The sequence below is a fragment of the Aulonocara stuartgranti genome, assembly GCF_965226115.1.
Source record: "Aulonocara stuartgranti genome assembly, chromosome: 10".
In the NCBI taxonomy this organism is placed as follows: domain Eukaryota; kingdom Metazoa; phylum Chordata; class Actinopteri; order Cichliformes; family Cichlidae; genus Aulonocara; species Aulonocara stuartgranti.
Window position 1 is genome coordinate 33,245,100 of NC_138946.1, and position 21,127 is coordinate 33,266,226.

General features: G+C 47.2%; 1 protein-coding gene across 2 annotated transcripts in view; it reads right to left on the reverse strand.

The window, feature by feature from the left end:
* The window catches only part of auts2a (activator of transcription and developmental regulator AUTS2 a), a 351,431-nt gene that overhangs the window by 22,164 nt on the left and 308,140 nt on the right, over positions 1-21,127 (reverse strand). For both annotated transcript variants that reach the window (XM_082549595.1, XM_082549594.1), the window contains exon 6: positions 18,322-18,370. In XM_082549595.1, the coding sequence (XP_082405721.1) occupies positions 18,322-18,370 (49 nt within the window). The remainder of the gene's footprint in view (positions 1-18,321; positions 18,371-21,127) is intronic.

Consider the following 21,127-nt stretch of genomic DNA (forward strand, 5'->3'; position numbering starts at 1 on the left):
ATATGCATAAAAAGAGCACTGTGTGGGGTAAAAACATTTCAGGGAATGAATTCAGCTTTGCATGTAGTGTGATAGCCATCTGACATGTAATTGCTAAGCAACAGCAATTACGTGTCATTTAAACGGCCTGTTTGGACTCCATTAGTCCAAAATGACTGCATCTAAAGAATGACTAAGCGCTGTGCAATGCTGAACTAAAAAAAAAAGGATAATAAGCTCTGTCCGGGGTATTTCTCTGCAGGGACCTCCTCCTACAGAACAAAGTGCTCAGACATCAGCCACCAGCTTGACTCCTCCAGAGGCAGAGAGGCTCATGGGAGATGACAGTGCATACATAAACTGTAATTAGCTCTCTCTGGGCCTCAGGGGGGTTTAGAGCTGGGGCAAGGGCTCCTCCTCCCCCTTGGTGAAGCAGCTAAATCCTTTACCTGCCAAAGAGGTGTAGATGGGAACCAGTTCCCCTGGGCTGAGGCAGCAACCCGCACTGCAGAGCAGCCGCCTGTCACTGGTGGCTTCCATCTCCCTGACACTACCCCCCTGAGACACTCCAATGGGAGCAGGCTGAGCTAACAGAGCTCTAACATTCAGCATTGAAATGCTAAGCGAGGTATTAGCAGCCCCAGGTGCACGCAATATTACAGATAAGGTCAGGGGAGGTCAATTCTGATGCGAGATCAAAATAACGGCTATTGACTCCTGCTCTACACGGAAGAGCTTCCCGGGACATCTGCCAGCCTGTCAGGAGACAAAAGGACACTTTGCAAGCCTGCCATGTGTTTGTGTTGAATGGTCTCTGTCTCTTTAACGCAGTCCAGAAAGAGAAAAATGTTGCAAAATAGACGAGGGTCTCGTTAAAGCTAGCCAACCACTCCTGTGTGCCGCTTCCACATCTCCGATCTACCCTCATGTGCATCAATGAAGAAAACCCAGCAGCGCTTATATCCATCACCCTAATCTATGTCAATCTTCTCCACTTACTGATGCTATTACCAGTCAAGAGAGGCTGCTGCTGGCAAACAGCTTCACCACAGCAGACAGGGAGAGAAGAAATTCCCAATTCTCAAGGCTCCTGTTGCACCTCTGGGTCCCTGCGGTCCAAGGCTTGTTTTGAGAATGTGCTAACACGCTAAAAAGAAGGTGTCTATTCTGGTCATAATGAATACTCTAGGGCCGTGTGAGGCAGGAAGAAGAGAATATGCCAGCTTCCCTCCCGCGAGGGTTCATTTGTCAGTCTTCTTCATCCCTGGAAACAAATAAGTGCAATTCCCACTTGGGGCTCTGAAAATGTAGAGCCCTGCTGTTTTCTCACTATTGCAGTTTTTTAAGCAGCATGTTGCACTTGTAGGTGCAAGTAAAAAACTGAAGCCTGCGAGTGCGTTGCTTAGCAGGTGAGCCAAAGGCTGGAGGGGCATCGAAGGGCTGTGTGTGTCTGTGTGTGTGTGGAGGAAAGCCATTCATTAGGTGCAGCTGTCAGGAGTCGCAATGAGAGACTTAGAGGGATAAGTCACTATCCAGGGAAGAGCCAGCTTCTATTGTTCACAGAGCATTAGCTGCACAGCACCACGTCTGATTTCTATCCATCTACCTGGTTAAAATGACATGCTGCCTCGCAACGATTAGATTACAGCTGTGATTTGGGTGAAATGAATAAACTGTATTAACATTAAGATACAACATGATGAGCATGGATCAGGAGCCTGTGGCCCTTTTAGGTGTTATTAGAAGCAGAAGTTCAGTTGTACTGCTCTGCTTTTCATCTACCTCGGCTGTAAATGTTCTGCTGTACAGTTTTAATGCAACCCTAATATCACGTTGCTTAATAGAGCGCTGTATTGTTTGGGTCACAGTCCTGCAGGAAGGTGTTTGGTTTGGTGCAGAGAGAGAAACCGATCTACTGCAGCGCAATGCTCCACAGAGGGAGCGACAGCAGGCCTGACAAAGTGAGCTGCACAACATTAGGTAGTTTAATATAGTGTCAGGTCATTACTGCAGCACACAAGGGGATTAATTTAGCATATTATATTTCAATGTCGTTGCTGAATACAGCCTGGCACATGGAAGTGATTAACAACAAGTGGCAACAACATCGCGGTCTAAAAGTGCAACTGGCAGGTCAGCACCTGTCCTTCTGAAAAATACATTACTGCCCAACTCCAGCCAAAGCAGATCCGTCTCTTTCATGTGCGAGTGACAGCTACACCCAGGTCGGGAGGCATCCTGACAAAGCGATGTCTGTAGAGACCTGCGTGACATCCCAGGCTTCTGTTCGTTGCCGTCACCTCTTCCGTCTCACCCTCCTCAAAATAGCCGCTAGATACATACTCGTTTATGGGATTTCAACCTGCCAGGGATCTCAGGGCTCCAATCACACAAAACCAACAACCTGACACATAGCAGGAGCCACGGGACTGGCAGCTGAGCCGTGACCGCTGTGTGTACAGTTATGTAGAGAGCAGAGGTGAAATTCAGAGAGACCTGAACCTGCTGTGCTATGCTAGCAGAGGACGACAGCTTTGATGGTCTCATGTGCCAATGAGTACGATAAGAATGCAATAAGAAGTATAATCTACACAATTACTTATTAACAAAATTCTTAAAACTCACTTTGAAAAATTGTCATCTACAAATAAAATAGTGCAGTTTATAGATAATGTAAAAAAAGTTTAAGAAATGTCACAGAAACTGTAATTAAATTTTTCTAGAAATCCCTGCTTTGGTTGATTTTGACTAAGGACAGCACAAGTTGCAATAAACAACATCTCAATCATCACGGCACATGTTGAGAACATCTAGGAAACAGGTGCTAACAGCAGAGGGGGGGTCTGCAGGGACACGCTGCTGCACATTAGATACTAACACGACAGCAGATGATGCAACAGCAGGTAACCTCTGGCAGTGACTGCGAGTTTGTCCTGTACAGAGGTCTTCTGTCGGAAAGGAAGACAGGCACATACTGTTGATGTTTCAGATCATTAAAAAATTTAACACTAGACAAAGATAACCCAGGTAAATATATAATAATGTTTTTAAATGATGGCTGAATTTATTAGGGGGGGGGAAGCTATCCAAACCCATCTAGTCCCACTTGAAAAAGTAACTGCTCCCACATCAATTATCAGCGATTAACCACGTTTTTTGGACAGCTGAGCTCAATTTCACCAGCCAAAGCCCGGCCTGTTCACCCAAGAAAGCACTTAAATAGAACCTGACAATATGAAGCAGGCTAAAAGAGCTCTGAAAGCAACACATCGGGCTATGATTTAAATAAGCTCAGCAACAAATAAGAAACAGTCAGTCTCGAAAATGTTACAAAGCTAAAACTTTAGGAGTCCAGTGAACCGCTGAGAGAGCCACTTTCCACAAACGGAGGAACCGTGGTGAAGTGGCAGCGTTAGAGTGGCAGCTGAAGGCTAATGTCACCACACCTACATGCTGACATTGAGCTGGTATGATGAATATTTTTAAGTAGCACTAAAATAAAGAAAAACTGAGTGATGGGACTGAAATGTTTTTGACAGCTTTCATAAACAATCATCCGAAATCACTGTAATCCACCCGACACCATAAATATTCTTTATGTTAATCTATCTAATGTTGAAGTGCCAAAAGCCTAAAATATCAAATCAGAGAGAAGATTATTAGAAAAATTATTAGATCGTTAATATCTGTGGCAAATTTAAGGGAAACAGTGTGGATCAACCAACCAACACTGTAATGTTTAATGAAATCATTCTGACTGCCAGTCCAGAAGATGTAGGCTGGACCTCGCTGGATATGGTGAGACAAATGTAGCGCGTGGGCTTTAGCACTGCGGTGCATCGATAGGCTGCAAAAGCAAAGCATTAAAAAAAACTATGAACCCCCAGAGAGACCTCTGATGCTCCACTGTCACCGCTTCAACACTCTTGTTGTGCAAAAATCAGCAGAGTTAGTGCACTGCAGCGGAGACACTCGTGCTCTGCATCAGGCAATCAGAAGAAACTGGTTCATTTGCTATAGAGCTGCTGATGCTAGATTCAAAGCACTGCTGAGAGGCTGTGCTCGTCCTTCACGCAGCGTCGTCTGAAAGCATCATCCTGCCTCACATAAACAAACGCAGAGAGGCCGTTTGCTCAACTTCAATCAATTAAAGTGCGCACACAGCCACGAACAAGAATTTGTGGCCCTCGCTGAAAACTCTGCCGCTCATTGGCATGCCTCAGTAAACATTAATTATAATCTGGATCTCTCCCTGTGCAGAGCTGGGCTTCCAGACAACTGAAAACATTCCCATTCCCGTGTTTTTCATCCTCAGGTCTTAGCATGGGACCATTTACTCCCTGACACTTGCTCCTCTCCTTTCTCCATATTTTGTTTAACAACAAAATTAGATTGTAATTGAGCAGCAAGTGTTGACAGCGCTCTGACCTCGGGAGTGCTTTAGACAGCATATGTTCCCCAAAGAGCTCCTCGGTGAGGGACCGGTTTCTGTTTATTTGTTCTTAATGAAGCCTGCAGTCGCATTAATGGCAGACATCTTTAACAGATCTCCCTCCCACACAGAAGAGAACAATAAACAGCAGGCCACCAGTTTCTGCCAGAGCTCGCACACTCAGTCCACAGCAAAGGGCTCCTTTCTTTTCATGCCTCTGCAGCTTTATGACGTCTGGGCTCACTGCAATCCAGCCCTTCAATTAATACAAAACTTGCTTCGCATTAGCAGCAAAGTCCATCTTTTCCCAACGTAACAGCATGGAGGATATATTAGCAAAAGACATGTGAGGGATCGCTCACGTTTCGGTCCTGCTCTGTAGTGCTCTTGAGCGCTGGAGAACGCACACACCACGCACAGATCGTGGACGGAGCTATTCCAAGGAAGACAAACGTTGCAAATTATGCAAATTATCTTCCAGATTTGCAAATTATACAAATGTAGAACAAATAAAGATGATCCAGACAGCTGACAACCAGTTCAGCGACTTGAGCTGTGCACAGGATTATCCCCATCAATCAACCGTCACCCCTGCAGAGGCTTTATGTGAGTGTCTGGTGGAGTTTTACTGGGTGGAAGTGGGTATTTCCATTATTCTAACCAAGTATTTCTAAATACGATGTTGGTCAGAAGACTCGAGACTTTGGCCTCACGATATTAGTTCCAGAGAAGCTGAAACCCAGCTGCAGTAACCTTAGCTGGGCAAGCGTTGCCCCTGATCTCACAGCTAAAGCCTCCAGAGAATCTCCCGTCTATTAGCTCCTTATCCCTCCCTGCTTCAGCTCTAAAGACTTTAACAGCATTAGCTGCTTTAAGAGCGGTAACATCACACTCAGTGAAGCCTCTTTGCGTCTTCAGAGTTTCGAGGCACCTCTCAGCAAGGGGGGGTTCACCGTGCACATGTATGCGTATTGGACATTCCCCAGATGGGTGTTTAGGGCTCTGTGGGCCGACAGTGATGAATGCTCCCCTGCTGGCTCTCCAGGATTCTCTGTCATGTCAGCAGCTCTCTAAAGCCAGAGCTGCGAGGGGTGTCGGGTTGCAACGCTTGGACATCTCGCCCTGTGGAGGGTCTTGGACTGGAGCTGTTTTATTAGTCCTAGACTCCCAGGGGTGGCAGGCGAAGGGGAAACCAAACAGAAATAAAGCTGGTGGCTGGGGGGAGGTTTGGGGTGAGCGGGGCAACTATTCTGGCTGTGAGAGCGTGACATGTGTAATCTTTCAGTGAGAATACCACAGCCTGCTGATATCACCTCACAGTAACACAAGCTGCTGCTTTAGCAAGCTGTGATTGAGCAAAAGGCCACAAGCAGTGGGAGGTGGGGGAGAGTTGTTAAGCCGCCTCTCTGAACATCTATATTTCATGGCTGTCTCATTTAGTTTATGAATTTTGTATTACAAGACGGGAAGCCAAAGCATGAGATGAGAAGCCAAGTGCGTATATAAATATAAATAGTGTGGCTGCGTGTGGCGTATGCGCGGGGAGGTCGTGGTGCGCGGCGCGTGTGGTTAACCGAGACATAAAACCTCGACTCCTCTTCTGAGAAAGACCGTCTGTGACTGTGATCCTCTGTGAAATGGTAGCAATCTCGGGTAATTGGGCTTCATAAGCCAATGAATGTTCGGAGCTCTTCTGACAGATGCAAAGCCATAGAAGATCAGCTGCCAGACCACAGCCAATAAGCACTTACACATGTTTACAGCATGACAAGCGTACAAGCGGCAAATGGGAGGAGGAAAACACACGAGCGACAGAAAGGAGCAGAGAGGCTCTCTGTCCCGTCTCCTACCTTTGCTAGCATCCGTCGGCACTGCACTGAAACTCTCTTTGTTGACACAATGTGCTCCGTCTCCTCTCTCCTGAGTCATAACGAAGACATTTACTAACAGAGAGCTGCAGCGAAAATATTCTTCCACCCACAGCAGGTCTGATTACAGCTGTTTCTGTAACGCTCTCAACTGCGTCTCGATCTCAGCGCTCAGAACGACAACATGGAAAATCTTTCCGTCTTAGACAAGCTCTCTGGGTCTAAAGTGTTAGGTCACCTTCCCCCTGAAACTGGCCCTCACCCTCTCCACCATCACCATCTTTATGTGCATATGAGGATGCAGCAGTGGGATCAGTGGCGGGACAGTGTCTCATTTCTAGCTCTCCTTTAGAGAGCAAATCTTTATATATCGCCGAGGGTGTGAGGTCAGGCTGAAGGGAACGTAATGGGAGAAGAGCCGGGTCAGGGACTCGATGACGGGCATGCTGGCACAGGTGACCAGCAGAAGGGATGGGTGGAAAGCTGGCCAAAGGGATAGACATCTCCTGCCAGGGGTCTGTGCGGGGCAGCTCTCAGGGGGACACTTGTTGCCGGCGGTTGACAGATCCTCTGCAGGCCTGGCTGTCATGTACTCCGGCTCACTGAGGCTTTGAAATAACAGTAGCGTGTAATGTGTCAGATCCATCCAGTCCGCAGCAATTGGTCAGTGCACACACTGTCACACTGGTGTAAATCTACACTGAGAGACGAGGCAGCTGTGGAGCCAACCAGACCGTTTGACCTCAGACATGTCCAGTGTATGCAAGCGAGCTGCTGGGATTTCTCACAGGGCTTCGTATCGCTGTAAGAAAATGTGACGTGGCCATTTTTTGTATGCGTGTCATTCCCCGAGGCGTATCGCGTGTCAGTGCTTCGCTTTCTCAGCCAGCCATGAAACGCCTCTGATTCCTTTACCGGTTAAACTTAAGCTGGGTGCATTTTGATTTACACAATACGTTCAAGGCTGGATAAACATCACATTGCTTGCCATTAGCTTTATCACTTTGCTGTTGCGACAGGACTTTTGCAGGAGTGCAGAATATTTGCTAACTTGATATTCGAGCATTTTTTGTTTTTGTCATGTAGCAGGTTGTTAAATGTAAGCCGTCTTTCCCCTTGAGGCTTTCCCATGGAGAAAAAAACGGGATGACTCTTTACATTATGGTGTGTGTGTGGTGCATAACCACAAACCACACACACGTTGTTTTCAGTCTTGGAGCCGATGGCTTGTTTTTCCGTCAACAGCATGAAATTAGCAGGGAGGACATTTCCTGCAGGTGAGTATACAGATGCTGTGAAACTATAGCAGGCCAAGCCATACAGGCTTTGCTATGTGGGACTAAAGCCCGGTTTAGATTCCTCTGTGGGGGAATCTTTTCCATTTCATGCACACTTCCCCACAGCTTCAGCATTCTCCCTCCAGGAATTTCCTGCACAGGAGGAATGACGGTAGAGAACAAGCCAATCACAGTAGTCGTGTGCTGTGCTGACGCCATGTGCAGTTACACCCCACGCTGTACGCCGTGGGCTTTCAAGGAGGGGTTTGATTTCCAGCACAAACATGAATCCTCAGCAAAGGCCTGCTGTGAAACACAAACAGATTTATTTGTATCTTTTAAGTTAAATGTGGATGAAACTGTTTTCTATCCAGGAGCTGACATTATTTCAGTCTACAAAACTGGACGGGAACACTGACGTGTGTCAGCACAACTCGAGCATCTCGCAGCACGCCAGCTGGCACCGCGACACGTGTTTCTTGTCAGTCACCGTGGCAGCTTAGAGGAACAATAGACAATCAGAGCGGATAAACTTCAAACACAGACGCGCTTAAATCTCAATTACAGTCACATGCTGATAAAAACCCGGCTCATAAACAGCTTCCTCCCTCTCACACTCACACACATGACATGTCCACTGCCAGCCTGGTTGAGATGCACGGCTAGAGCGCTGGAGCTGCTCAGCGCTGGCCTGTCCTCCATGAAGACCTGTCAGTTTGTCAGCCAAGCATAGTGGACTATACTAAAGCAGCCCCTGGGGAAGGGGTGACTCCTAATTGTGCAGCTGCCTCTCTGAGGTGATGGACAGCTTTGGCTCCCGCTTTCTTATTTTCAAGACTCTGGAGTTGCACTAAGGGGTGCTGACACTCAGCTCATCTGCTGTGTCAAGTGCAGAAAAAGCCCTTTTCCTTCTCTTTTCTTCTCCCTCCCCCCTCCTCTCTGTAGCCAGGAGGTAGAATATGAGCTGGCTTGCAGCAGTACGCAGAGTGACAGCTCGAGCTGACACGCTGACACCGCCATGATTTCACTGGGGAGAGAAGCATGGAAGGCTGGAAAGAGAAATCTGTCCCCAGAGAGTCATCAGTCTGGGCCTCTTTCACTCTCTTTCAGACGGGGCCAACTGGTTTTACACATGTCCACACTGCGCAGTCGGGCTGTTTGCAAGGACCCGACTCAGTAGAGCCGAGCTGTGCGTTAAAGCTATAGAAGGAAAACTCAGATAGGCAACAGCTTGAACACTTGGATCAAATGTCTAATGTTCTGGTGAAGCATCGATTGCACGCAGCCTCTTTTCTTACATTTTCACTGGCATTACACAAGCAGCTAATGTGTCTGTGCGAGCGCATGTGCGGGTGTGTCAAGTGCCGTCTCATTACCGCCTCGCTCAGGTTTCACTGCAGTCAGTTTAGCGGGGCACCCGGGGCAGAAACGAAGCTGTTAATGGCTGCCCCTTCTCTCCTGTCCTCACGTAGCTGGGGAGTGCAGTGCGGCCTGCTGACGTGGTGGCAAACGTACAAGTTGCTCAGAAAATAAAAAGGAAGCAGCGCGTTTACGCCGGGCCTGAATTCTCACTTTCTCCTGAATCCTTTTTCTTCAGAAAATCAGTGCAGCAACATCAACAAACTATTCAAAATAATACCGCAAATTAGCCGAGAGCCGCTGGCGAGCTTCGGAGTGATGAGCTATGGCTGTTGGACTGCAGCGCTTGGCGAGGGAGGGTTAGTACAGGGGAGGCTGGTTGGGATTTGAACTGTTTATTTGAACTGTGCCGTCGTCCAAACAGTCAGCTGCCTCTCTACTTTCTCGTCAAGCCCCGGAGCTTAAGCTGGGATTTGCTGTTGGTGGGGAGAGAACAACTTGATATCCCCCTCTGGGCAGCGGCTGCCCTCAGCTTGGGTTACTTTAGGGGAACAATGCAGCCTCTGTCCACGGCCTCCTACTCAGCGAAGACATGGGCTCAGACAGGCTCGCTTGTGTCAGGCGAGGCCAGGGGATTCATACATCACAACACCACACGGCACACTGCCTGAATGCGGGGTTTAGAGCAAAAGCTTCCAAACATGGCGTCCCAGCTTTGCCTCTAAATGGCCCAGCAGAGCCCCCGTCTCAGCACGCTAAGAGCTAAACCAGACACGAAGCCCAACCCGGCGCAGCGGCCCGTTTGCTCTTGGCTTAAAAGGCCCCCCTTCTGGGATTTTGGTTTTTGTACAACAGTGTTTACAGTAAAACCTGACACGTGGAATAAGGAGAGGATGCTCGAGCCCTGAAATCAAATAGCTCCCTCCAGAAGCAGCTTAATCTGTAACAGATGGTGACGGTCCAACCGACGTTGATGGGTTTGGGCAGGCTTCTAAGAACAGTGGCCAAAAGCCAGCGAGGACGAACCAAAGAGAGGGTTTCAAAATGGAACAATGTGCAGTTTGTTATGCTTGTTTTATATCAAATGCACATGCCTTAAAATTTCATTTCCAGGATAGCAGCATGATTTTACACACACACACACACACACACACACACACACACACACACACACACACACACCATCCACCCAGCTTAGAGTGCACCCAACACAAGGGGGAGATGTTGACCTGCCATCACTGTGCAGCACATGAATCTCTGCGGAGACGTAACCAACGCCGATGGCCGACGCCGTTTCTGGCCTGCATCACGTGTCACGATGTGGTTGTGTCCCGGTGCTTTAGATATGGAGCCGGCCACGATAGAAACAATAAAATCCTGGGACTTTGTTCCCTCCTGGTTCCCTGCTTTTTGTTGGTCTGTTTTTGGATGCAATCACACGTTACATCCAAAACCATCCAGACGTTTGTTGAGATGTGTGGCTCATTATTTTGTTATTTCTTATAGTAAAGGTTATTATTCTCTCACTCATCCACTGAAAAACACAAAAGAGCCAGAAATAAATAGGACGACTCAGCTGTGTGGAACAGGACAGCTGCAACACTGACGTGAAACATCTTTGCATTTCTAGGCAGGCGAAAGGTTACAGTGTCAGTTCCCATGTAGGTTTTCAGAGGGGTCTGCGGTTACGATGGCGTACGTTTAACACAGAAGCCTGCTGTAAAGTCTCAAGTATATTTTTGTGTCTGCGAGTCCACATAATGTTATTATTAGATGTTAAGTGCGAGGGTTTGTGCAAATGTCGACATGCACCAACTACGCCTGCACCACAGGCGGCCGACAAGAAAAGCAAATTCTAAAGCTTTGTTTATACTCACGGATGGTTGGAGACCCAACAGCCACAGAGTCATCCTGTTAAACTTCTTTTGCATCAGCTGTAAGTCCACAGTGCGGCGCGCATGTGTAGTTAGTGCACTGTAATGTAAACTTTCCTTGGTCGAGTCTGCACGGTCACAAAACAATAGGCAGGCATGCAGAGGTGCGCCTGCACCCTCACGGATCCTCGCGCAGCCGCGGATGCGTAAAGTATAACTGAGGCTTAGCAGAAATGTTTGCTCGGCCGTCCGCATCCCCGTCTGCAACGGATTATTATCAAGGCTTTACAGCATGCCGTCTTTCGTAGTCAGTAGCCTGCATAAGGAATGAAATGTGGGCTGAAACAAATGAAAGGCGTGCAGTGTGTGCAGAGCACAAACACATGCAAAGGGATCTACAGAATGTCACTAACAAACCAGGATCCTGCTCTGTAGTCCTCTCTAATCTGCCCCGGGGCTCATCAGGGCTTTATTTCTGTACTGCATATTTATGTGAATCAGAGCGAGTGTGTGTGTGTGTGTGCGTGTGTGTGCGTGTGTGTGCGTGTGTGCGCGTGCGTGTGTGTGTGTGCGTGTGTGCGCGTGCGTGTGTGTGTGTGTGTGTGTGTGTGTGTGCGCGTGTGTGAGAAGGGTAAAACCCCTTCTCTTGTGGGAGCAATTAAAGCCTTGCTTCCATCAAACCTGATCAGAGTCTTTGTGCTCGTGCTCTCTCTTAGCCTTTCTGTCTTCACAAGCTGTTTACACTTTCACTTCTCCCTCTGTATGTTTTACAAGACTGGATCGGAGAGGAAAGAACTTAAAAACACAAAAACACACCACAGCAGTAAGATGGCACCATAATCTCACTCTAAGCTTCTATATCCTGACTTCCTGCAGTGAGAGCACACAGATTACAGCCGTGGTCACTTATGTGATACAGGAGACACGATTACAGACACTTTTAGTACAGCCGGCCTTTCAAAATGTTCTACGACCCTTTGAGTCGTTATTCACCTCCTACTTTATCAGACTTTCTGTTGTTTTTGCTCTTTTTAAACAGACTAAATCCTCCACGCTGCTCAGAGCAACACCAACACTGCAGGAGTTAATCATTTCACAGTGGACAGTAAAATCTTGTGTTAATCCCATCTCCTTTTTAGAAACGTGGCTGCGTATTTCTGGGGGGGAAAAAATGCCTCAAGTAATTGAAAAGAACCTAAATCGGTTTGCTCCTGTCATCTCGGGGCCGCAGTTACTTCCAAAACACAAAGCAGAGGGCCTGATGGCTGCAGGGTGAAAACCTTGAGAAGGGAGACGGCTGTCAGACACACATGGTAGATCATGATAAAAGGTAGATCATCCCATGCAGAAATCCTTCTTTTATGCATGCACGCATGCGCTTACACACTCATATGCACATTCACCTCTAAGGCACCATGAGGCCTCATTAAGGCAGCCTGCTCTCTCTCTCCCTCTTTCGCAATGTCACCTCTGCCACAGGGACCAAAGACTGACACAGGCATAATTGGCCTGAACACACCAACAGCACGCTGGGAATGGCTGCGTCTTGATAAGTGGGATGTGTGTGCACACGTGGGGGGGTTTGACCCTGCTAATGCAGCACAGTTGGCAGGAGAGTGGCTCGTGTCACAACGGATCAGTGGATGCTGGTGACGGTGATGGGGGAGGACCTCTCCTGGGAACGGGACACTGGTGCCCTCCTATTCGCTTCTGCTACTTCCAGTGTCTCAGTGACACAGAAAAAAACGACTTCAACTACACAACAAATTTTAAAAAATTGCAGCTACATGTTAAAATGACATATATAGACGATTCACATAAAGAATCTGCAACCTCATAGGAGGCAGACACAGAGCTTCTGTATGGTCTTCAAACCCACAGTCATGAATAAACTGAGCATGCTCACAAAATTCCTTCTACCTTATGGCAACAAATGCCAAAATGTTACCTTAGACACCTGAGACAAACACACATGTACAGTAGGAGCCACTCACCATTCAGCTTCTAACCCGCCACATATCTCAGTGTGGCGGACGTGGCGGGGGAGGGCGGCAGGAAAACTAAAGCCTTTCACTTTGATCTCTGGAGTTCAGCCCATTTAAATGTTTGTGTTTGAGATGTAGACCTTTAATTTTGGCCTGATGGGTTCCAGGCTCTCTGGGTTTAGCGTGGCATGTCGGATATGGGAGTGTTTACACAGTCTCCCTCCAGCTCTCCCGGTGCTGAAATAAGTGCATTAAGATGGATGGATTTACTTAGTCTCTAACCTCAGGGACTCGGGGAACAAACTCTGAATGACCTCTTTGTGTTGCAGGAGGGCACCGAAGGAGACTGGCCCACACTGCTGACTGTGTTTCTTCAGTGTCAACAGACCCACTTACAGCACGTCCTTAAAACCAATCCTCAGTCAACAAACTTGTACCGATGGTGCTACAGCCGTGGTCCCCGCCAGCTACAGCCAAAAAATCCACAATAAGACAAGATTGCATAGGGTGACTGCGACAGGCAGACTTGTCATCCTTCAAGCAGTTAATGCCAAACAAATACTTCCAATAAAAACTGTGCGTACACTTATATTAGAAGAGGAAGCAAGGCAGAACCAAGACTCGTTTCAACCAAACTATAACGTCTGGAAAAGCTTTTCTTCATAGCTGCAATCAGGACTAATGAGCTGTGATCAATACAAACATTTACATGGGATTTGAAAATATGTCCAGCTGGAAATGACTACATTTTTCATTTTTCCATGGGGACTTGGGCAGTTGTTTGCATCTGCAAGGCACTAAATCAACCAGTGCTTCCTTTGATTTGTTAACCTTTGTTTGGCCGTGTCAGTAGATGAGGCATGGCTGAAGTGGCTGCTTTCATGGCCACATTGTAAGATGCAGCCTGGGTGATTGTAGCTGTACTCGCTGGGGGGAGGGAGCTTCCCTCTGTGCAGCACAGGATATTGAGCTTCCTTTTTAGCCCTTCCAGCTGTGCATTAAACGCTCCTGGCTGGGTGATGGGTTACCAACAGGAGCAGAGATCACAGGTGAAACGCCTTCAGTCCGTTTCACTTGTGCATCCCTCAGAGTTAAATCTTTCAGAGCGCCATATTATTTCTCCAAACAGGCATGCTTATTAAATATCAAAAGAGAGCTCTGATTTGAATTACAGTTGTGTCTGAGCCAAAGCAGGAACAATGCTTTAGTCTAGAGGGATCGGGCAGCAACCTCTCGGTGACCTCGCGCCCCCCGGCAGAGAAAGAGCTCATCCTCGACTGCGGCCGTTTCTCAGAATGCACAAAAGGCCAACGGTGGTCAGGTCATCTTTCCACCGCGCATCAGGTCAAGTTCCAGAGGCAGCCCTGCTTTCTGGACACCAAAATCCACACAGACGGCAGAGGTCAGCGTGAGGGCGGCGCAGGCAGCCCGGGGCAGTAAACCAACACTGGCGCTGCAAAAGGCCAACCTTCTCTTTCCAGTCGAGTGAATGAGTTAGGGAGCTGCCTGGGTGATTTGTGGCGTGATTGTTGCTCTCTATATCACTTGAGATTACAGCAGGTGGTGGCCCACAGCCTAGAAGTACACACAGCTATATCACCAGTCCTCCTCTCAGGAAACGCCGAGAGAATGAGGCAGGGAGAAAAACAAGCCCTCGGCTGCCTCCCACACAGCAGTAATATGCTCACAGGCAATTCTGCTGCCAGCAGAGCTCTCTATGACAATCCAGGGAGCTCTTCAGCTCTGATATCTGCCACAAAAGTTCACCTCCGCTTCTCTCTTTCCACTATTTTTTTAAACAATGCCATCAGCGCTGCAAATTACACCTTCCACATCGCACATTATTCTCTCCCCCGGTGACAGACGTACTCAAGCCTGACACACTTCACTAGCGCCGCTCTTCACAGTGGCGTCAGCCCCGGGTCTCGCTGTAGCACCGCTTCATTTTCACATTAACTCCAGTAAAGCGTGGTGAAATCAGTGTTGTGCTGAGGGGGGGAAACTGAGAATCACTCCACTGTGCACTTCAATTCACCCCCGCACTGAACTTGGTCTCACATCGCAGACGCAGCTGCAGGAGATATCTCACGAGGGACGAGCTTCTCCAATATATCTACCAGATGAAATTTTTGGGAAAAAAAGGAAAAGAAAAAGGGGAGAGCTGCTCTGCTGCACCCTTAAGTGAAAGGCCGCGATGAAGTCATTGCTGACACTAACGGTATTTTAAAGGAGACACAGGTGAGAGCCAAATACATTTCTTTATTACTGCGCGTTTAATATCAGATTTTTTACACTTCCAACAGGAAACGCAGATTCTGTTCTCAGTAGATTTGAACAATTCACCCACGAGAACATTCTCAGGCCACCTGATTAAAATGGGACTGCGGACCTTTTTAAATGTCATCCAGCACTGCTTTAATCTGGCTGCCGGCTGCACTCGGCAAACAAGGCAGTGCGAGCTCAGGCTGGGCTCTCCGATGACAAACTTAGCCGCGTTTCTCTGACAGGCTGTCGATTGACGGTATCATAAAAGATGGGAATGTAACCAAGTGACAAGATATCATTGCCCTGGGAGACAGCTTTAATCATGTGATAGATCTGTCTGCAGACCTTTGTGGTGACACGCTGTGCTGCTTTGTCATCATCAGTATGTGTTCAAGCCAGTACTTCAATCCACTCCCTGGACAGCAGTCAGAGGTTTAATAAAACTCTGCTTTCCACCCACGGCACCTTGGAAGCAGCTTAGACTTTACAAAAGTTGTTTATTTCACTGGCGGCTGCTGCTTTCTCGCTGCGGCCAATCCTCCTGCAGAGCACACCAATCAGGTTAGCCGACACCTGCAGGTGCACTGACGACCGTGGTAATTAGAGACAACGGTTAATGAAATCCATTCATGAGCAGAAGTGCGCCCAGGACGAGGAGAACCGCAGAGAGCGACGTACAGCTGACGCCGACAGCCTCGAGGTGAAGCCGCACGAAGAGGGAAGAAAATAAATCAACGTTTGAAAACACAAAAGACGCATTTTCATCAGTTGGATTTTCTTTTCAAAATGCAGCGTATGCCTCAGGCTTTAGAGGGAACACAGAAAATACACTGTAATTATCGAGTAGGTGAGAAGGCTGTTAGATTAAAAGATGAGGGACCAGCACTGAGCCTTCAAAGAGACCCGAGCTCGCCCTGGGCTGATTTCCAGTCTTGCAGCAGTAGAAGGAAAACACACACACACACACACACACAAACACCAGCCAAAAGTCAGTCATTACCAAAGCTGCACATCAGCAGCAGAATTACAATGGCCTTTTTTTCCACTTTGTTATTTGAAGGATTATTAGCTTTATTCCAATGAGTCACAAGATTATTAACAACCTCAAAACGAACATTCGGTGCATAAACTGCACAGAAACGCTGTAACAACACTGTAACAACACTGTGTCACTGAAACGCTGTAACAACACTGTAACAACACTGTGTCACTGAAACGCTGTAACAACACTGTGTCACAGAAACGCTGTAACAACACTGTGTCACTGAAACGCTGTAACAACACTGTAACAACACTGTGTCACTGAAACGCTGTAACAACACTGTGTCACTGAAACGCTGTAACAACACTGTGCCACAGAAACGCTGTAACAACACTGTAACAACACTGTGTCACAGAAACACTGTAACAACACTGTAACAACACTGTGCCACAGAAACACTGTAACAACACTGTAACAACACTGTGTCACAGAAGCACCGTAACAACACTGTAACAACACTGTGTCACAGAAGCACCGTAACAACACTGTAACAACACTGTGTCACAGAAACACCGTAACAACACTGTAACAACACTGTGTCACAGAAACGCTGTAACAACACTGTGTCACAGAAACACTGTAACAACACTGTGTCACAGAAACACTGTAACAACACTGTGTCACAGAAACGCTGTAACAACACTGTGTCACAGAAACACTGTAACAACACTGTGTCACAGAAACGCTGTAACAACACTGTGTCACAGAAACAGCAAGCTAGTAGAAAATCAGCATAAAGGGATTTTTTTCACTTCGTGATCTGCTGTGGAGTTTAAAATCTACAATATGTTTGATATGTTCACGTATTGAATATTCGAGTAGAATAAACATGTTATGAACCATTTCTTCACTGAGGAGCTTCGTGACAAATAAGGCCTTGCTTTGCTTTATGATGAACTGGTCGGCCTTTAGGGGTTACGCCCGACTTTGTCCAAAAGTGCAAAAAGAAAGATGTATGAAGAAAGCGCACCAACTGTCAAACAAATGGAGACTTTTTGCACCTGCCTTTGAGCAAATATTGACACTCATCATCCCACAAACGAGTACTCTCTCGCTCTCTCACACACAGACACACACACGCACACTATTTTTGATGGAGCTGTTGCCTGTCCAGAGGTTTGCTGCATTAGCGTGCTGGTAATCCCCTCCAACAAAAACCCACCCGACTCTTTTAATCTCAACACTACCCTCAATAAAAATACCAGTGGTCTCTGCTCTCTCTGCACCTGGATTCTTTTACTCGTCTTTTGCAATTGTCTCAGGCATTAGCATATGGCAGGACTGGATGACAGGGGACTGAGGTGGTAAAAGAGAAGAAAAGAGGGCATATTTAAATGGAAATAGGGGCCAAGAGAGTGGGCTATCATGGAGCAGAGAGAAAGCAGATTTTGTGTACTGTTTCCCCAGTCAGATCCTTTCATGGTAGGGGAGAGAGGGTGGCCCTCTGTTGATTTAGGCTGCACAAAGGAGGCCTTAATCCTTTCAAGGGAACCAAATCAGTCCGCAGAGAAGCTTCTTGTCAAGCACGGCCATTGAACACTCCAATGGATGCCACAAATCAAGACCGGGAGGGAATCAAAGGCCAGAATATGGGAAGTGTGTATGGAGGTCTGGAACAAGAATTAAGGGTGGGGGGTTGGGGCTACAAGGACCTATCCCAACTATCTCACCCATTTCTACCAAAGCCCCGAAGGGGTCATAACCTTGGTCTCTTAGCCTCCCTCTCGCCCCGCGTGGTAACTCCCCTCCATTACAGAGGAATGTCCTTTCATGGGGGCACCTCCATTATCCCTGAGCCAGAGAAAATGGGGCTGCTTTTAACAGCAAATTAGTGACTTGATAATGAGGTCACATGTGGTGTTGGCACACTGAGGCCATAAACAGATGCCTTTCCAGCATTAGTACATCCTCCTCCTGCTCTGGCTTCAGCAAGGGTCCCGGTGCATTTCAGCACATTTGAAACAAAGGCTCACCAAAACGCTCACACAGCCTCACAGCGTCACACACCGACACAGAGAAATATTTTCACATTAGACGATAACTGTTTGACTCATCGTGTACGGCGACGTTACATACAGATGCACCCTGGGTAAACTGCTATTGTTTGAAATGCTCACAAATAGGAAATATGTGAAATATGAAGAGAACACCGCACGGAGACAAAGTACACAAATGTCAACGTGGCGATATCTGCAGAAACTGCAATGGTGACAACACATCATAGGAACAGAAATGCATACCTTTAACTGCAGCTGTGCTGAAAAATTTCTCGGAGCTGGCATCGGAGACCTGGAAAAAAAGAGATGAAAACATCACATTCAGCATAGAGTTAAAATTCCCCAGGATGACACTGGAACAAAGCGACTTTGGTTCTTTTCTCCTCCACCAAACTTTGCAGACTAACTCCTTTATGACATTTTTAGAGATGATGTACAGCAATGCCTGTGCTCACCGAGAGAACAAAACACACATGACACTCACAGCAGTCACTAAAACATAAAGCAAACTCTGGTCTTAAATTAGCAGAAGTTTTTTTTTTTTAATATACAATTCTGGAAATGTGTTGCTGGGCTGTGTGCTCCAGTTTTACTGGCACGCATGCAGTCATTGTCAGGGCACGTGTGTGCATGCCGCTTTCCCCAAATCCCGTCCATAATTATCAGGACAGCCTGAGTATCGTGATCAAAACCAACACTGGGCATCAGACTGAAACAAAACAAGTGGGACTTCTTATTCTGGCCACTTGATGGCACTGTTGCTCCGTGCCAATTTGTTTTTAAAGCCTCACGATTCCTCCAAACGTCTCGGGCAGCAGCGCTCCGACACCATCAGCGTGCTAGAATAACATGTGCGGTGATGGGATTTAATCCTGAATTAGACAACAAAAGCCACGCGTAGTTTTTAAAACAGGTCACGCTTAAACTATATTTCAAACACTGATTTTGACACATTTCACATCACCACAAAATGCCACAAAACGCACGCAGTGAAGACAGGAAAGAAACGGAACAACACCCGTTGAGCCCCATGTGAAGACGGACTGACAGCTTTCTCTGAATAAAACCAATTTCTAATAACTGGCTTTGTGGACTCACTCGCTTTGGTTTAATGCTAAAAATGTGAATTCCGGAAGATTACATTTTAAGAGCAGTGCTTTGTTTTCTTCTTGACATATTCGAAATCTGCTGCCAGTCACAGCTTAGTTATGCGCACTTGTGTCTTTTATTTTCACCTTAAGCACGGCAATAAATTCAAAATAATAGGAAATGCTGCTCGTGAGAAAGACATTTTTTATTATTAAAATCATACACTTGTGTTTTTCACTAATGCAGGATGTAAACAATGAAAGCTGCAGGATAAATGGCAACACACAGACCGTTTTCTTTGCACGCTTTAAAAAAAGTCTCCCTCACGTTATTTTGCACATTACCACACACAATGACAAACACGTCGTGGATTAAGAAGCGGCTCCGAGCCAGCGCGCATACCTTCGATGTGGCAAGGGTAGCAAGGAGTCAGGATATTACTTTTCTCGGTCTGGTAAATATGGCCTCGTCTCACATTCTGCTTTTCAAATAGTATAATCCATACAAGAGGCAGCGAAGTCTACTCCGTTTAAACTGAAGACAGCCATGCGAAAAGAGAAGAAGCCTTTCCAAGAAAAAAAATCCAAAGCCGTTCACAAAGCTACTGCGCCTTTTGGACAAAGAGAACCATGTGTCTCGCCACGGAGAGCTTTTGCATCATCAATGAGACGAGAAGGGAGAAAAAATCCTTTGATCCACCTTCCTTTCCTGCTCGGGACTCAGTGTGTGTGCGTGTGTGATTTTTTCACGTATATTCTCCTGTCGGAAATATCCGTGAGAGGTAACAAACACGATCCTGGAGGGTTTGTGAGTCGGTGCGCAGAAAGGGGCTGCGTCCGATGGAGCAAACCAATCCAACAAAGCGCACGGCCACTTTTCTCCGTGGAGACAGAAACGCAGGGAAATCACACGAGCAGTGAGCAAAAATTCACTAGGTATAGACCCACTGTCGCGCTGGGTGCTCTGACAGATTCCGATCGTGGGCACGCTACAGCCTCTCCCCGTCCGCTCCTAAGCACCAGACAAACTCCCATTCATCCAGCAACTGCCTGCTTGTGTGCTGCTGCCTTAACGGTCGGGTCCTCCCACTTCCTGATTTCTAGGCGGTCTTGGATTCAACCACAGTAGTCCTCCTTCACAAGATAAACACACTTGTGTTTTTTGGGGGCTTCCGAAAAAGCTTGAACCTTGATTGCAGAAGTGCACATCGGCGCATTTACCTTTTGCGTAAATGGCGCGCAAAAGCTTAGACGGCAGCGCACCACAGAAAGATAAGGAGGTAGGGAGAGAGAGAGAGAGAGAGAGAGAGAGAGAGAGAGGGAACAAGAGGGAAGAAGAGAAAGGCGAGAGGGAGGGGAGAGCCAGGGCAGAAAGATAGTCTGTCACTCTGTACAGAGCAAGATGATGTCAGCCGCTAATGAATTCCCCAGTAGGGTGCTGCTACCGGGAGGGGAGGAAAAACAAAACGCTCCTTTATGAGCAGCAAGCACCTCCTCGAAGCCCACAGGCGCTGTCTTCCTGTTGAATCAACTCCCACTCCACTGGCCTGAAGGGAGGTCAACTGGTAATATAAAAAGCACTTTGGGTCATTCAGCCTCCAATTTGAGTGCTGAGCTCTCCGTGGTCCACCCCGACCAGAAAGCTAACTAGCTTCCAGCCCTGAAACTACAGGAAGAAGCCGTGCCCACTGACTGTATGAGGCTCCAAGGCTATGTGAGGTTATTTGTTTGGCTGTCCAGGATAACAGAACATTGCACCTTCTAGTTGTTTCCATGTCTTGGTATGACAGCATGTGTATTCTGAAAGCATCATATTGATTTAGAGGAAGGGTTCCCACTGCTGATCTGAGAAGCAATGGCGCTCATCCTTTTTTGCCAAAATCACACCAAATGAATCCGGACGGAAAGAAAATCCTCTTAATAGTGCGAGCGTTGCATCCTATGGCTTGTCTAATGAGCAC